Raw genomic sequence first — 13,351 nt, 5'->3', positions numbered from 1 at the left:
ATTTAATGTGCTATAATCTGGATATAAACTGGCATAATATAGTTTAATTTGGTATAATCTGGTATAATATGGGTATAAACTGATATATTCTGGTTATAATCTGATATAAACTGGAACAATCTGAGTATAAACTAGTATAGTCTGGTATAATCTGTTATAAACTAGAATAATATGGGTATAAACTGGTATAATCTGATATTAACTGCTAAAAACTTGTATTAACTGGTATAATCTGGGTATAAACTGGTGTAATATGATATTAACTGGTATAATCTGGTATAAACTGTGAGTTTCTCTGCTGCAGCCTCTCAGCTGAGTCTTCTGTTGGCTGTTAAATAATCTTCTCAACAGTGGGGTGTGATTGTGTGAACAGAGAAGGTCAGAACTTTGTCCTCCACTGTTTACACTTTAATCAAAGGCAGAATACTGGATGGAGTATTTGTTCACCTCCTGGTCGACCAGGTAGCAGCAGAAACAGCAACCTCTTTCCTCAGCTCGTTCTCCTCACACCTGAAGCTGGATTCTTCTCGCCTCGTCTGGATGTATCCAGGTGGATTTTAGCAGCAGGTTTTCACAGCTTCCGGGATAAAACACCTGCAGCAGGTGTGTTTCTGCTGCCAACAGGATGTCCTGCTGCTGCTGCGTGACGCCCAGACAGCTGCTGGACGGTAAACACTCGGCTTTATGAGCAGATCTGATGTTAGCGGAAACACACTGCCTCCGTTTAAACCTGGGTTTTATCAGGACTGGAGCTGGATAGAAAATAATTCAGTAACGTTCAGGCGTCCAGGTGATCAGGTGTTTAGGTGTCCAGGTGTCCAGATGTTTAGGTGTCCAGGTGTTTAGATGTCCAGGTGATCAGGTGTTTAGGTGTCCAGGTGATCAGGTGTTTAGGTGTCCAGGTGTCCAGATGTTTAGGTGTCCAGGTGTTTAGGTGTCCAGGTGTTTAGATGTCCAGGTGATCAGGTGTTTAGGTGTCCAGGTGATCAGGTGTTTAGGTGTCCAGGTGATCAGGTGTTTAGGTGTCCAGGTGTCCAGGTGTTTAGGTGTCCAGATGTTTAGGTGTCCAGATGTTTAGGTGTCCAGGTGTTTAGATGTCCAGGTGATCAGGTGTTTAGGTGTCCAGGTGATCAGGTGTTTAGGTGTCCAGGTGTCCAGGTGTTTAGGTGTCCAGGTGTCCAGGTGTTTAGGTGTCCAGATGTTTAGGTGTCCAGGTGTTTAGGTGTCCAGGTGTTTAGATGTCCAGGTGATCAGGTGTTTAGGTGTCCAGGTGTTTAGGTGTCCAGGTGTTTAGGTGTCCAGATGTTTAGGTGTCCAGGTGTTTAGGTGTCCAGGTGTTTAGATGTCCAGGTGATCAGGTGTTTAGGTGTCCAGGTGTTTAGGTGTCCAGGTGTCCAGGTGTTTAGGTGTCCAGGTGATCAGATGTTTAGGTGTCCAGGTGTTTAGGTGTCCAGGTGTTTAGATGTCCAGGTGATCAGGTGTTTAGGTGTCCAGGTGTTTAGGTGTCCAGGTGTTTAGATGTCCAGGTGATCAGGTGTTTAGGTGTCCAGGTGTTTAGGTGTCCAGGTGATCAGGTGTTTAGGTGATCAGGTGTCCAGGTGATCAGGTGTTTAGGTGATCAGGTGTTTAGGTGATCAGGTGTTTAGGTGTTTAGGTGTTTAGGTGTCCAGGTGTTTAGGTTCAGGTGTCCAGATGTTCAGGTGATTAGGTGTCCAGGTGTTTAGGTTCAGGTGTCCAGGTGTTTAGGTGTCCAGGTGTTTAGGTGTCCAGATGTTTAGGTGTCCAGATGTTTAGGTGTCCAGGTGTTTAGATGTCCAGGTGATCAGGTGTTTAGGTGTCCAGATGTTTAGGTGTCCAGGTGTTTAGGTGTCCAGGTGTTTAGATGTCCAGGTGATCAGGTGTTTAGGTGTCCAGGTGTTTAGGTGTCCAGGTGATCAGGTGTTTAGGTGATCAGGTGTCCAGGTGATCAGGTGTTTAGGTGATCAGGTGTTTAGGTGATCAGGTGTTTAGGTGTTTAGGTGTTTAGGTGTCCAGGTGTTTAGGTTCAGGTGTCCAGATGTTCAGGTGATTAGGTGTCCAGGTGTTTAGGTTCAGGTGTCCAGGTGTTTAGGTGTCCAGGTGTTTAGGTGTCCAGATGTTTAGGTGTCCAGATGTTTAGGTGTCCAGGTGTTTAGGTGTCCAGGTGTTTAGATGTCCAGGTGATCAGGTGTTTAGGTGTCCAGGTGATCAGGTGTTTAGGTGTCCAGGTGTCCAGGTGTTTAGGTGTCCAGGTGTCCAGGTGTTTAGGTGTCCAGATGTTTAGGTGTCCAGATGTTTAGGTGTCCAGGTGTTTAGATGTCCAGGTGATCAGGTGTTTAGGTGTCCAGGTGATCAGGTGTTTAGGTGTCCAGGTGTCCAGGTGTTTAGGTGTCCAGGTGTCCAGGTGTTTAGGTGTCCAGATGTTTAGGTGTCCAGGTGTTTAGGTGTCCAGGTGTTTAGATGTCCAGGTGATCAGGTGTTTAGGTGTCCAGGTGTTTAGGTGTCCAGGTGTTTAGGTGTCCAGATGTTTAGGTGTCCAGGTGTTTAGGTGTCCAGGTGTTTAGATGTCCAGGTGATCAGGTGTTTAGGTGTCCAGGTGTTTAGGTGTCCAGGTGTCCAGGTGTTTAGGTGTCCAGGTGATCAGATGTTTAGGTGTCCAGATGTTTAGGTGTCCAGGTGTTTAGGTGTCCAGGTGTTTAGATGTCCAGGTGATCAGGTGTTTAGGTGTCCAGGTGTTTAGGTGTCCAGGTGTTTAGGTGTCCAGGTGTTTAGATGTCCAGGTGATCAGGTGTTTAGGTGTCCAGGTGTTTAGGTGTCCAGGTGATCAGGTGTTTAGGTGATCAGGTGTCCAGGTGATCAGGTGTTTAGGTGATCAGGTGTTTAGGTGTTTAGGTGTTTAGGTGTCCAGGTGTTTAGGTTCAGGTGTCCAGATGTTCAGGTGATTAGGTGTCCAGGTGTTTAGGTTCAGGTGTCCAGGTGTTTAGGTGTCCAGGTGTTTAGGTGTCCAGATGTTTAGGTGTCCAGATGTTTAGGTGTCCAGGTGTTTAGATGTCCAGGTGATCAGGTGTTTAGGTGTCCAGATGTTTAGGTGTCCAGGTGTTTAGGTGTCCAGGTGTTTAGATGTCCAGGTGATCAGGTGTTTAGGTGTCCAGGTGTTTAGGTGTCCAGGTGATCAGGTGTTTAGGTGATCAGGTGTCCAGGTGATCAGGTGTTTAGGTGATCAGGTGTTTAGGTGATCAGGTGTTTAGGTGTTTAGGTGTTTAGGTGTCCAGGTGTTTAGGTTCAGGTGTCCAGATGTTCAGGTGATTAGGTGTCCAGGTGTTTAGGTTCAGGTGTCCAGGTGTTTAGGTGTCCAGGTGTTTAGGTGTCCAGATGTTTAGGTGTCCAGATGTTTAGGTGTCCAGGTGTTTAGGTGTCCAGGTGTTTAGATGTCCAGGTGATCAGGTGTTTAGGTGTCCAGGTGATCAGGTGTTTAGGTGTCCAGGTGTCCAGGTGTTTAGGTGTCCAGGTGTCCAGGTGTTTAGGTGTCCAGATGTTTAGGTGTCCAGGTGTTTAGGTGTCCAGGTGTTTAGGTGTCCAGGTGTCCAGGTGTCCAGGTGTTTAGGTGTCCAGGTGATCAGGTGTTTAGGTGATCAGGTGTTTAGGTGATCAGGTGTTTAGGTGATCAGGTGTTTAGGTGTTTAGGTGATCAGGTGTTTAGGTGATCAGGTGTTTAGGTGTTTAGGTGATCAGGTGTTTAGGTGATCAGGTGTTTAGGTGATCAGGTGTTTAGGTGATCAGGTGTTTAGGTGATCAGGTGTTTAGGTGTTTAGGTGATCAGGTGTTTAGGTGATCAGGTGTTTAGGTGTTTAGGTGATCAGGTGTTTAGGTGATCAGGTGTTTAGGTGTTTAGGTGTTTAGGTTCAGGTGTCCAGGTGTTTAGGTGATCAGGTGTTTAGGTGTCCAGGTGACTCTGTGTCCTGCTGCAGGGATCCAGGAGGAGGACCGGGATCAGATGGAGGTGTCGGTTCTGAGGGAACGGTACCGGAGCTGCAGGGAGACACAGAGGATCCACCCTCAGGTGCTGCTGCTCCAGACAGGTGAGCTCTGAGGGTCCACTGTTCTATATCTGCTGTATGGTTCCTCTAGTGTTCTATATCTGCTGTATGGTTCCTCTAGTGTTCTATATCTGCTGTATGGTTCCTCTAGTGTTCAATATCTGCTGTATGGTTCCTCTAGTGTTCTATATCTGCTGTATGGTTCCTCTAGTGTTCAATATCTGCTGTATGGTTCCTCTAGTGTTCTATATCTGCTGTATGGTTCCTCTAGTGTTCAATATCTGCTGTATGGTTCCTCTAGTGTTCAATATCTGCTGTATGGTTCCTCTAGTGTTCTATATCTGCTGTATGGTTCCTCTAGTGTTCTATATCTGCTGTATGGTTCCTCTAGTGTTCTATATCTGCTGTATGGTTCCTCTAGTGTTCTATATCTGCTGTATGGTTCCTCTAGTGTTCTATATCTGCTGTATGGTTCCTCTAGTGTTCTATATCTGCTGTATGGTTCCTCTAGTGTTCTATATCTGCTGTATGGTTCCTCTAGTGTTCAATATCTGCTGTATGGTTCCTCTAGTGTTCTATATCTGCTGTATGGTTCCTCTAGTGTTCAATATCTGCTGTATGGTTCCTCTAGTGTTCAATATCTGCTGTATGGTTCCTCTAGTGTTCTATATCTGCTGTATGGTTCCTCTAGTGTTCTATATCTGCTGTATGGTTCCTCTAGTGTTCTATATCTGCTGTATGGTTCCTCTAGTGTTCTATATCTGCTGTATGGTTCCTCTAGTGTTCTATATCTGCTGTATGGTTCCTCTAGTGTTCTATATCTGCTGTATGGTTCCTCTAGTGTTCAATATCTGCTGTATGGTTCCTCTAGTGTTCAATATCTGCTGTATGGTTCCTCTAGTGTTCAATATCTGCTGTATGGTTCCTCTAGTGTTCTATATCTGCTGTATGGTTCCTCTAGTGTTCAATATCTGCTGTATGGTTCCTCCAGTGTTCTATATCTGCTGTATGGTTCCTCCAGTGTTCTATATCTGCTGTATGGTTCCTCTAGTGTTCTATATCTGCTGTATGGTTCCTCTAGTGTTCAATATCTGCTGTATGGTTCCTCTAGTGTTCTATATCTGCTGTATGGTTCCTCTAGTGTTCTATATCTGCTGTATGGTTCCTCCAGTGTTCAATATCTGCTGTATGGTTCCTCTAGTGTTCTATATCTGCTGTATGGTTCCTCTAGTGTTCTATATCTGCTGTATGGTTCCTCTAGTGTTCAATATCTGCTGTATGGTTCCTCCAGTGTTCTATATCTGCTGTATGGTTCCTCTAGTGTTCAATATCTGCTGTATGGTTCCTCTAGTGTTCTATATCTGCTGTATGGTTCCTCCAGTGTTCTATATCTGCTGTATGGTTCCTCTAGTGTTCAATATCTGCTGTATGGTTCCTCTAGTGTTCTATATCTGCTGTATGGTTCCTCTAGTGTTCTATATCTGCTGTATGGTTCCTCTAGTGTTCAATATCTGCTGTATGGTTCCTCCAGTGTTCTATATCTGCTGTATGGTTCCTCCAGTGTTCTATATCTGCTGTATGGTTCCTCTAGTGTTCAATATCTGCTGTATGGTTCCTCTAGTGTTCTATATCTGCTTTTTCTTCATGGTTCTACCACCTTCCAGACTCAGATTCAGTTTTTTCTGTCTTCAGTGTCTGAAGACGTCGTCACCGTTCCTCAGGGTTTGATGTTGCTGTGGGAACCAACCAGCACCTCGGACCTCGACCTGACCTTTGACCCCTGGCACGTCCACCTGGACCTGCACCAGCGCTGCAGAACCGGAGGAACCAGAACCAGCACCAGAAGCAGCAGGTAGGACACGTCTAGTGGTGGTTCTAGTTGTTGGTTTTTCACTGACGATCCATTAAATACGGAACGTCACAGTTTTCGACCTACAGAACCTGCAGCACATCATCCAGACCAGGTTCTAGTAGTTCTAGACACATTATTTATTTATTTATTGGCATTGACTTTAAAGGAATCTTAGAATTTAGTTGTAATTCTGGACACATTTCAGGTCATTTTCGGTATTTTTTTGTAGTTTCAAGTACTTTTAGTCATATTTTGAGTGATTTTTAACCATTTTGAGTCATTCCCAACAGGTTTCACATAAATGTAGACATATTTTATGGTAATTTGAATATTTTATGGTAATATAGACATTGTTTCAGTCATTCTTGACACGTTTTATGTAATGTTTTCACATGTTCCATGTCATTCTGGACCTTTTTAGTCATTCCAGAATGACTAAAAAGGTCCAGAATGACTTGGAATACGTAAAACATGAGTTGAACTTTACGTGACGCTGAGCACGTTTCTCTGATGCTCTCCAGAATCCGTCCTCACTCCGTCTTTGTGCTGCTTCGTTTCTGAGCAGAAATCTGTTTTTTCTCTGCAGGCGTTCGGAGTCTGGAGACAGAAACGTGTCGTTGGTTTCGGATTCTCTCGGCAGCTCCAGAGAAACGTCGCTCTGCGGTTCGTCCAGCAGCTCCAGAGACGACTGCCTCGCCGCCGCTCTGGACTCTGACGGATCTGGAGAGGACCTGCATCCAGACCTGCAGCAGCTCCAGACCCACCAGGAGAACAGCAGCAGGTCCAGGAGGCTCCTCAGCTTCCCGTTCCCCAGCAGGAAGACCCCCAGGATCTCCGAGGCCGCCCGCCGGCTCGGCATGTACTCATCCTTCTGACAAACTTTAAATATTCCAGGTTATTCTGGACCTTTTTAGTCATTCTGGGCAGGTTTTGTCATTTTGGACTTGTATTGGCATTTTTAATGACTTTTAAGGAATCTAGGATATTTTGTTGTAATTCTGAACACATTTAAAGCCATTTTTGACATTTTTTTTGTATTTTCAAGTCATTTTGGACATATTTTCAGTAATTCTGAACAATTTTTGAGTCATTCCCAAAAGGTTTCAATTAAATGTAGACATATTTTATGGTAATTTAAATATTTTTTCTAATATTGACATTCTTTGAGTCATTCTTGACACGTTTTACGCAACGTTTTCACATATCCCATGTCATTTTGGACCTTTTTCAAGTCATTCTGGACAGATGTTAAGTAATTTTGGACTTTTATTGATGTTTTTCATGACTTTTAAGGAATCTTGGATATTTAGTTGTAATTCTGCACAAATTCAAAGTCATTTTTGATATTTTTTTGTAGTTTCAAGTACTTCTGGACATATTTTATGTCATTCTGAACTATTTTTCTGTCATTCCCAACAGGTTGTAAATAAATTTAAACATATTTTATGGTAATTTGAATATTTTTTTTGTAATATTGACATTATTTGAGTCATTCTCAACACGTTTAAAGTCATTTTTTACATATTCCATGTCATTCTGGACCTTTTTTGAGTCATTCTGGACAGATGTTGAGTCATTCTGGACAGATGTTGAGTCATTCTGGACAGATGTTGAGTAATTTTGGACTTTTATTGGCACTTTTAATGACTCTTGGATATTTTGTTGTAATTCTGCACAAATTTCAAGTCATTTTCACATATTTGAAGATGTCTTTTCTAATTCTGGAAAGACCAGTCAGCTTTCTACAAACAGAGCGAGGATGGATTCTGAAGTTCATCAGAGAAACGTGTTTAGCTGAAAACATCTGGAAATAAAAACAAAAAACACAACCTGTGAGATCTGACAGCGAAACATACGATAAAACATCAGTGTAGCCTTCAAAATGTTCACAATAACAGCAAAAATGTGTAACAGCCGGCCGGATTCACGCTGATCCAGAGTCTGTATGGATAAACCAGGACAGCAGTGTAAACGGAAGAAAATAAAACCTGTCAACCTGTTTCTGTTCCTGTCGCTAAAGCAGCTCATAATAAAGAATAATTCCATTTTTCTTCGTTCAGCTGGCAGAACATCAAGTTCTACTAATTTTTTAAATACAGTGTTTTGATCAAATGTTCAAAGTAGTTTTATTTTATCATTTTGGTGGGGTTTTTTTTGGGGGGTGTTATATTTTATCATGTTTTTTCTATTTTATTACTTAAATGTTGTATTTTAATTTATTTACTTTTTTAAAATTTTATGATTTGCTTATTTTATTTTTTCATATTTGTTATTTATTTTTGTTTTATCACTTTGGGTATTTTATTTAGTTTTCTTTCACCACAGTTGGTGTTTTGTTTTTGTTTAATCGTTTTGGAAATTTACTCTTATTTTACTTTACTTTTTTTTAACATTTCATTTAATATGATTTAATTTTAGGATTTTTGGTATTTTGTTTTATTCCATCACTTTGTTATTATTTAACCACTTTGGGTTTTCTAATTTTATTTTATCTCTGTGGATTTTTACAATAATTTTTTGGCTGTTCATTTTCTATGATCACATTTGGTGTTTTGTTTAGTTTTATCACTTTGGATATTTGGTTTTGCTTTACTTCATATTTCAATTTAAATTGTTTTCATTTTTAGCACAATTTGTATTTTATTTTATCACTTTGGATATTACATTTTTATTTAATCATTTTGGGTGTTTTCATTTTTATTTTACATTATTTGCTATTTTATTTTGTTTTATTATTTTTGGAATTTAATTTAATTTAATTTAATTTAATTTAATTTAATTTAATTTAATTTAATTTAATTTAATTTAATTTAATTTAATTTAATTTTATTTTATTTTATTTTCCCTGGGATTTTTGTTTGTTTGAAAAGTTGCGCTCATTCAGAAACACATGACTTTGGACCCTCATACGGCGCCGTAGTGTGTCAAAGATCGTCTCTCTTGGAAAGATGCTCCACCTGGATGCTCTCTGACGGACCACAGCTTCACCTGTTCTCAGCGGACGGAGGTGACGTTGTTGGGATCCGGAAACGCGCTCGGAGTGAGCATCTGCTGCGTCGCACCTCCTTCCCAGAAACGACAGACTCATAAAAACAACATCATCCAGCGGAGCTAGCGGAGCGTTAACGGACATTTAACCGACATTTAAACCGCGGAGCCGCCGGTCACCGGGTCCTCTGACACCGAGGTAACTCACAGGAACACTTCCCGCCGACAGCGACTCCTGACAGGCTCAGGTCGGAGCATTTAGCGGCTGTGTTAGCAGCTAGGGTTAGCTAGCTGCTAGCTGGAGTTAGCTGTAGTCAAACCTGTTAATTCTCCAAAATGACGACTTAATTCCAACTAGCAGCTTCTAGAAAACACACGGAAGTCTTTTTAGTTTTCTGAGCTTCAGAGGAAGCTTCATAAAGTTTCAAGTTTTCTACACCAGATGTTTTTTGCAAGTCCTGCTCGAAACCACTGAAACCTACATTTCCCACAATACAACTGGGTAGAGTCATGTGACATCAGAGAAGTAATCAGGAAATGTAAAAATCTCAAAAATGACTTCAAATTTGTTCAGAATTTCCACAAAATATCCAAGACTCATTTAAAGTAATTAACAATGCCAATAAAAGTCCTAAATAACAGAAAATATGTCGAAAATTACTTAAAATCTGTCCAGAATGACTCGGAGAAAAAAAAGCCCAAAACGACATGGAATATCAAAAAAATGACATAAAACGTGCCAAGAATGACTCAGAGAATGTCAGTATTACAAAAAAATATCCAAAATGTATTAAAATATGTTTAAATTGATTTGAAACCTGTTTGGAATGATTCAAAAATGGTTCAAAATTACTCAAAATATGTCCACATTGACTTGAAAATACAAACAAATGTCAAAAATGGCTTTAAATTTGTTCAGAATTACAGCTAAATATATGCAGCTACTTCAAATTCATGTAAAATGACAGTAAAAGCTATAAATGATATAAAATATATCCAAAATTTCTTAAAACCTGTCCAGAATGACTCAAAAAGGTTCAAAATGACATGGAATATGCAGGAAAATGACTTGAAATATGTTAAGAATGAATCAAAGAATCTTAATATTCCAAAAAATATCCAAAATTCCTTAAAATATGTCTATATTTATTTGAAACCTGTTTGGAATGACTCAAAAATGGTTCAAAATTGCTCAAAATATGTCCAAAAGTATTTGAAACTACAAAAAAATATCAAAAATGGCTTTAAATGTGTTTAAAATTAGAGCAAAATATCCTAGATTCCTTAAAAGTCATTAAAAACGCCAATAAAAGTCTGAAACAACAGAAAATGTGTCCAAAATTGCTCATAATCTGTACAGAATGACTAAAAAAAAGTCCAAAATGACATGGAATATGCAAAAAATGACTTGAAATGTGTCAAGACCGACTCAAAGAATGTCAATATTTTTTTTAAAAATTCAAAATTCCTTAAAATATGCCTAAATTGACCTACTGTTGTTGTTTTTTACCAGTTGTTGTTGTTTCCAGTGAGGATGGCGGAGCAGAACACGGAGGCGAAGCTGAAGAACCTTCTGAAGCAGGAGAAGATCCAGCTGTGGAACCCTCCATACACCGACGATGACAACCAGCCGGGGCAGCAGCACATGCAGGTCAACAACAACAACACTCAGCTGGTAGCTCCATCACATTGAGGAAAGAAGCTCTTATTCTGAATATACGTTAAAATGGACAAACTTAAAGATTTACAACAAAACAGACAAAAACATGCAGAAAAACAAACGTCATAATTTAATGGATGAGACTCATTAGATGTGAAATCAGCAGGAAGTTTCTGCTCCAGCAGCTCTGACCACCTGGAATGTTTCATCCTCATAGATTTTACTCATTTTACCCCACTCTTGGTCATTTTACCCACTGTGGGCTAATTTTACCCCATTGTCAGCTCATTTAAACTCTTGTGTTCAGGAGCTGGCCAATCGCTACGCTCCTCTGCTGGGTCTGTCGGCACCGGAGGTCGGCGTCGCTCTGGAGTTGATCCGAGTTCTGGCGGTGAAGAGAGGAAAAGGAAACAAGATGTTCAGAGAGACCAACGTGGCGACACTGGAGCTGCTGCTGCCCCGAGACAGCAAGAAGGTACTCATTTTACCTCCTTTAACTCACTGTGGACTCATTTTATATCTCTTGTTGGTCGTTTTGTGTCTCATTTTGGTAGTTCTGTATCTCATTTGTCATTTTGTGTCTCATTTTGTTAGTTTTGTTTCGCTTTTATGTCGTTTTGTGTCTCATTTTGGTCGTTTTGTATCTATGTTGTTTGTGTCTCATTTTGGTACTTCTGTATCTCGTTTATGTCATTTTTGTGTCATTTTGGTAATTTTTTGTCTTGTTTTATGTCGTTTTGTGGTTCATTTATGTTGTTTTTGTCTCATTTTGGTAGTTTTGTGTCTCATTTTAGTCGTTTGTGTCTCGTTTATGTTGTTTTTGTCTCATTTTGGTAGTTTTGTGTCTCTATGTCATTTCTTGTCCTGATTTCTCTTGTTTTTTTTTTATTTTGGGTTTGGTTGTTGCAGATTTAGTGGTGTGCCGACCTTCACGATGAAGGTTTGACTTACTGACAGCTGCTGTTTGTTTTCAGGATCCGAAGGCGAAGACGTACCTGGAGACGAGGCTGGACGTGTCGCTGCAGCAGCTGATGGACAGGTACGAAGCCGAGGAGGCCATGTTTACTGCATTTATTTACACCAACCTGCTGAGCCTGATTGTGTTTCTGCTGCAGGATCGCCGAGGAGTTCGGCCTCAAACATGTCAAACTGATCCTCAATGGGAAAACTCTGTCCGGAGGTCAGTCCAGCCATAAGAACCATCAGTGTCAGTTCTGTTGGTACCAGACAGAATCTTTAATGAAGGATAATACACAAGTTAACACATATTTAAATATTTATCCTTTCTCTCCTTCTCCTACTTCTGATTCTGCATATGAAAGACAACAAGTGATAATAAGGAGGAAAACTTTAGTGGGATATTTCTGTTATCATTTACGCTTATTTCTGAAATGTCCTTTTTTTTGTTTTGTTTTATTTATTTATTTATTTATTTATTTTTTTTTTTTTTCTCTTTCCCTCAGTCTGCCTAATTCTTTTCCTTCAAGAATACCCTCGTGACTTGTGTATTTACACTTGTGACATGGTTGGAATGTGCTCTGTAAACCTCTGGATACCAATAAAAAATAAATTACAAAAAAAAAAAAAGAACCATCAGTCAGAAAACAGCAGAATGTTCTCATTGTCCCTCACTGTGGAGGTGTTTTCCTGTGTTGTCAGACCAGCCTCTGGACCAGCAGGGCGTGAAGAACCACAGCAAGGTGATGGTGCTGAAGGTGAGCGACGCTGAGTGGAAGCAGCAGCTGATGGAGGACGAGGAGAAAAAGAAGAATCAGAACGAGAGCATTCAGAGAACCCAGAAAGGCTTCCAGATCCTGTCTGAGAGAGGTCTAGCCTCAAGCACTTTTAACCTTCTGAAACCCCAGCAGCATCTCATGTCACATTTTACCCCACTGTGGGCTCATTTTACCTCACTTTAGTTTCATTTTTCCTCACTATAGGCTCATTTTACAGTACACACTTCCAAAGACTTCTTCAGTGTGTTTCCTAAAGACAGCTGTTAGAACCTGTTTTCTTTTTCTTAAATGAATTCCAGGCTGTGTGATTGAACATGCTGTATTTTCATGGACTTTGTCAGCAGTGATGTTTCTCTGTTTGTGGTCAGACGGCAGCGAGGATCCTGACACCACGCCTTTTCTGGAGATCGGTGACCAGAAGGGAAACCCGCTGAACATCCCTCACAAGGAGAAGAAGGTGGAGTGAGCATTAAAGCACAAACCATTCACATCATAAACTTTCCTTTTTGTGCAAAACTGTCAAACCTCCAGCAACACTTCTGCTTTAAAGCTGAATAACTTCACCTGTAAACATCACAGCGTCACCTTTAACAGCTTCAACTGCAGAACACACAAATGTAGAACCATAAATTACTTTTTTGTTTGGATTTTCGGCTGTTCTGTCAGCAAAATTCACTAAATCTAACTTGAATTGATTGTGATATCTTAGCATTATGATGTGAAGCACGGTGGAGGCAGCATCATGATGTGAAGCATGGTGGTGGCAGCATCATGATGTGAAACATGGTGGTGGCAGCATCATGATGTGAAGCATGGTGGTGGCAGCATCATGATGTGAAACATGGTGGTGGCAGCATCATGACGTGAAGCATGGTGGAGGCAGCATCATGATGTGAAACATGGTGGTGGCAGCATCATGATATGAAGCATGGTGGTGGCAGCATCATGATGTGAAGCATGGTGGTGGCAGCATCATGATGTGAAACATGGTGGTGGCAGCATCATGATGTGAAGCATGGTGGTGGCAGCATCATGACATGAAGCATGGTGGAGGCAGCAT

General features: G+C 40.9%; 2 protein-coding genes across 3 annotated transcripts in view; both read left to right on the top strand.

The window, feature by feature from the left end:
- Positions 1-108: 108 nt before the first annotated feature.
- LOC118471576 (uncharacterized) lies at positions 109-7,359 on the top strand. Its single transcript, XM_035956984.2, has 4 exons — positions 109-668; positions 3,987-4,097; positions 5,748-5,907; positions 6,494-7,359. Exons 1-4 carry the CDS (start codon positions 626-628, stop codon positions 6,780-6,782), a joined length of 603 nt encoding a protein of 200 aa, XP_035812877.2. The 5' UTR covers positions 109-625; the 3' UTR covers positions 6,783-7,359.
- Positions 7,360-8,935: 1,576 nt separating this feature from the next.
- Positions 8,936-13,351, top strand: part of nub1 (negative regulator of ubiquitin-like proteins 1) — a 9,076-nt gene continuing 4,660 nt past the window's right edge. Inside the window, exons 1-7 of one of the 2 annotated variants that reach the window (XM_023289605.3) lie at positions 8,936-9,094; positions 10,425-10,546; positions 10,863-11,030; positions 11,530-11,594; positions 11,671-11,735; positions 12,215-12,382; positions 12,660-12,748. In XM_023289605.3, the coding sequence (XP_023145373.1) occupies positions 10,430-10,546; positions 10,863-11,030; positions 11,530-11,594; positions 11,671-11,735; positions 12,215-12,382; positions 12,660-12,748 (672 nt within the window). In that variant the 5' untranslated portion in view covers positions 8,936-9,094; positions 10,425-10,429. Of the gene's footprint in view, positions 9,095-10,408; positions 10,547-10,862; positions 11,031-11,529; positions 11,595-11,670; positions 11,736-12,214; positions 12,383-12,659; positions 12,749-13,351 lie in introns of both variants that reach the window. The other variant, XM_023289604.3, reaches the window with a different exon arrangement.

The sequence above is a fragment of the Amphiprion ocellaris genome, chromosome 22 (genome assembly GCF_022539595.1).
Source record: "Amphiprion ocellaris isolate individual 3 ecotype Okinawa chromosome 22, ASM2253959v1, whole genome shotgun sequence".
In the NCBI taxonomy this organism is placed as follows: Eukaryota; Metazoa; Chordata; class Actinopteri; family Pomacentridae; genus Amphiprion; species Amphiprion ocellaris.
The sequence above is the reverse complement of the archived record's forward strand: the minus strand, read 5'-3'. Positions and strand labels throughout refer to the sequence as shown.